At 40.0% G+C, this 3,456-nt stretch overlaps 1 protein-coding gene across 1 annotated transcript; it reads left to right on the forward strand.

Annotated features, from left to right (window-relative positions):
• The first annotated feature begins 760 nt into the window (after window positions 1-760).
• LOC124985881 (RING finger protein 141-like) lies at window positions 761-1,453 on the forward strand. The gene has a single exon (XM_047554518.1). The coding sequence runs from the start codon at window positions 761-763 to the stop codon at window positions 1,451-1,453; it is 693 nt and encodes a 230-aa protein (XP_047410474.1).
• The last annotated feature ends 2,003 nt before the right edge of the window (window positions 1,454-3,456 follow it).

A 3,456-nucleotide genomic window follows, 5' to 3' on the forward strand; every position in this document is an offset into this window, starting at 1 on the left:
ATCTGGGGAGGAGGAGCCAGTGGAGACTGAGACCTGCCTTCCACTTCTAGCCTGGGGTAGATACAGGGGAGTGAGGGAGGGTATTTTTGTGGTTAAGTTGTTGCTGGGGGTGGTCATCGGTGAAGGGTCTTTGTGGTGTCACCTTCATAAGGAACCTGGTGTTTTTCAGGATTTCAGTCCTAGATGATTTCCTTTCTTTTGAAATGGAGTATTGTCTGGGGTTTCTTTGCATGACAATGGAGTCTGGGGTTTAGGTCAGACTGAGTCAGAGTTACCTTGAGGTGGCTGTGGTGATATGGTGGAGGATATGTTTCAGAATGGTGTTGCCTGTGTCAAGGTCTTCCTAACAACTAGCAAAGGAGAAACAGGGGATTCCTATCCCAGAGTCTGTGATTCTGCCCAGCAGAGGTTTTTAAAGAGAGGATTCAAGGTTGGGGGTTGGAATCCATTTGTTAATTTGGGAGATTTCTTGGATCTTCTGGCACCATCCCCAAAGTCTGAATTACTCATTCCTGGGGTGGGTGGATGCTCAAGGACAGGGGACAGGGATGCTCTAGGATGAAGAAGAAGGGCAATTCTACTTCACCTGAGATTGGGGAGGAAGAGAGATAGAGAAAGAGAAAGAAAATGTCCATTTAAAAAATAAGTCACAGGTCTGAGCCCGGGGCCGGGGCGGCGTCGCTGCCTTCAGGAGCGTGATGCCTTGAACTGGAAACTATTGAAGCGACACTTTCTGAATTCTAAAAGACATCATTTCATCATGGGACAGCAAATTTTGGATCAGACGCAGTGGGTTATTAACAAGTTACCAGAAAAAGTAGCAAAACATGTCACACTGGTTCGAGAAAGTAGCTCCTTAACTTATGAAGAATTTCTTGGGAGAGTAGCAGAACTAAATGATGTAACTGCTAAAGTGGCTTCTGGCCAGGAAAAACATCTTCTCTTTGAGGTACAACCTGGATCTGATTCTTCTGCCTTTTGGAAAGTGGTTGTTTGTGTGGTCTGTACCAAGATTAATAAAACCACTGGCATTGTGGAAGCATCACGGATCATGAATTTATACCAGTTTATTCAGCTTTATAAAGACATCACAAGTCAGGCAGCAGGAGTATTGGCTCAGAGCTCCACCTCTGAAGAAGCTGATGAAAACTCATCCTCTGTAACATCATGTCAGGCTAGTCTTTGGATGGGAAGGGTGAAGCAGCTGACCGACGAGGAGGAGTGCTGTATCTGTATGGATGGGCAAGCTGACCTGATCCTGCCTTGTGCTCACAGCTTTTGTCAGAAGTGTATTGATAAATGGAGTTATCCACACAGGAATTGCCCTATTTGTCGCCTGCAGATGACTGGAGCAAATGAATCTTGGGTGGTACCAGATACACACACTGAAGACAATATGGCTAACTATATTCTTAACATGGCTGATGAGGCAGGCCAGCCTCATAGGCCATGACCTTCTGTGGGGGGGAGATCTTCCTTTGCTATTGTGGGCTACAAATACAGTGTGGTCACTGAGGACAAATGAAGGGATATTGTGGCGCAGATACAGAAAAAGCAATTTTCCCACCTTCTTATTTTTGCTATTGTGACAATATGTCCATTTTTTAAAATAAACCTCCCATGTCTTCCATTTTGGTAAACTAAAATTTGCTACTATTGTAGATCATACTTCCCTATTATTTATCTGTTCTAATGTGTATTAGAACTAATTGCTCTTGAATCCTTTGCTGGCAGATAACAGCAATATTTCCATAGACTTTTTGACACTACAGTTTTTCAAGCCATGAGTTCTGGAATCTTTTTTGTTAGGTTTATATACTTTGAATGTTGAAAAGTTGTAGCCATCTGAAGGAAATTTTAAAATGACTAAAATGTAGGCTACATCAAAGTGCATGTTACTACTTAAAACGTCTTTCTGCTGGAATCTAAGGAGTATTTATTATGCCCCCTTGTGGTGAATTATTGCTCCTATTGCTCCTTTTACAATTTTTACTTGAAATGTTCCACAATTATTTCATAACTTTATATAACTTCAATGTGTTTTGGAACTATGTATTTTTTAATTTTTACTTTAAAATCCTTTTTCTCTTTTTCTTTTTGCCATGCAGTATTGTTTGGTTGAGGACTATAAAGTTGAGGCTTCAGGCCTTATAAATGAATTTCTGCTGGAAACCTTCTTAGCTGTTCTGGAAATGCATTCCCAAAGCTGGATAACTAATTTAACTGACTTGATAATGCTCATGCATTTGGGGAGTTTTAGGAGGAAATTTTTCTTCATCACAAGTACTAAATTTTGTATTTCTAAATTATAATAAGTCATTCAATATTCATTTATGGTGCTTTTATTTCAACTTGAAGGCATCTCTGAGGTTTCACAGTCCTTGACTTTGTTCTCTTCGATTACAAGAGAAGGAAAATTGGGTGAGACTTTTTCACCATATTTATATAAAATACCTTGGAAAACTAGGAGATAATTTGGCTTTCTTACTGCTTCATTATACTTCCTTTGAAAGTCTCCCAAAGAATATAATGATGAAATTACAATCTTCATTAGCACCTCAACCATTTCTTTAGATTCTTTTTTCTTAAGAAGTAAAAATTTTAACATTATTTCAGCATATAGTAAGACTAGGGCTTGAAGTCTCCTTTAAAAAATGTTTTAACATTCCATGCAAATTTTTGACCTACTATTGACAAGTTACAAATATTCCTATTTTCCTAAGTACTAAGGTACACAATTTAACTTGCTGCCTATTGATGACAAATTTTTGGATATTAAAATTTTAATAGGGCTGGGCACAGTGGTCTGCAACTGTAATCTCAGCAATTCTGAAGGCTGAGGTAGAAGGATTGCAAGTTTGAGGCCAGCCTCGGCAATTTAGTGAGACTGTGTCTCAAAAATAAGAGGGATTGGAATTAAAAAAAAGAAAAGTCACAAGTCACAGTAGCAGAATAGCCAGGGTTATAGTCAAAGCATGAAGTGGACCATTGTTACAATTCCAAAGAGAGAAATTGGAGGACTCAGCAGAGAGAGTTTGGACATCTTATTACTCATGTATTCCTTGGTGGTGGCAGAATGGGATAAGAAGGAGGGCTGCACTGAATCCACAAGCAGGAGGAATGTACAGGGCATGTCGTGTGCCCATCGCACAGAGGGATGTCTTCACATGAGTACATTCCTTTGTTTTACAACTAAGGTCACTCTGCTGTGATCCTCATGGAAAGATGGTGATATTGCTATTCACCAGTGAGGAGTTCTGCTTCCTCTAATGTTGAAATTTGAACTCTAGATGTAAGAAATCCATGAAAACCACGCAGGACACAGGAAATCACATAAGGGAGATTATTAAGCAAACAGAGTGTCTCCCTGCAGGGTAAGAGAGAAAATGAGAGGAAAAGAGAAAGGGCACACGCTAGAGAGAGTGAAAAGTGAGGAGGAGAGAGAAAGCAAGGGAA

This window comes from Sciurus carolinensis, chromosome 5 (assembly GCF_902686445.1).
Source record: "Sciurus carolinensis chromosome 5, mSciCar1.2, whole genome shotgun sequence".
In the NCBI taxonomy this organism is placed as follows: domain Eukaryota; kingdom Metazoa; phylum Chordata; class Mammalia; order Rodentia; family Sciuridae; genus Sciurus; species Sciurus carolinensis.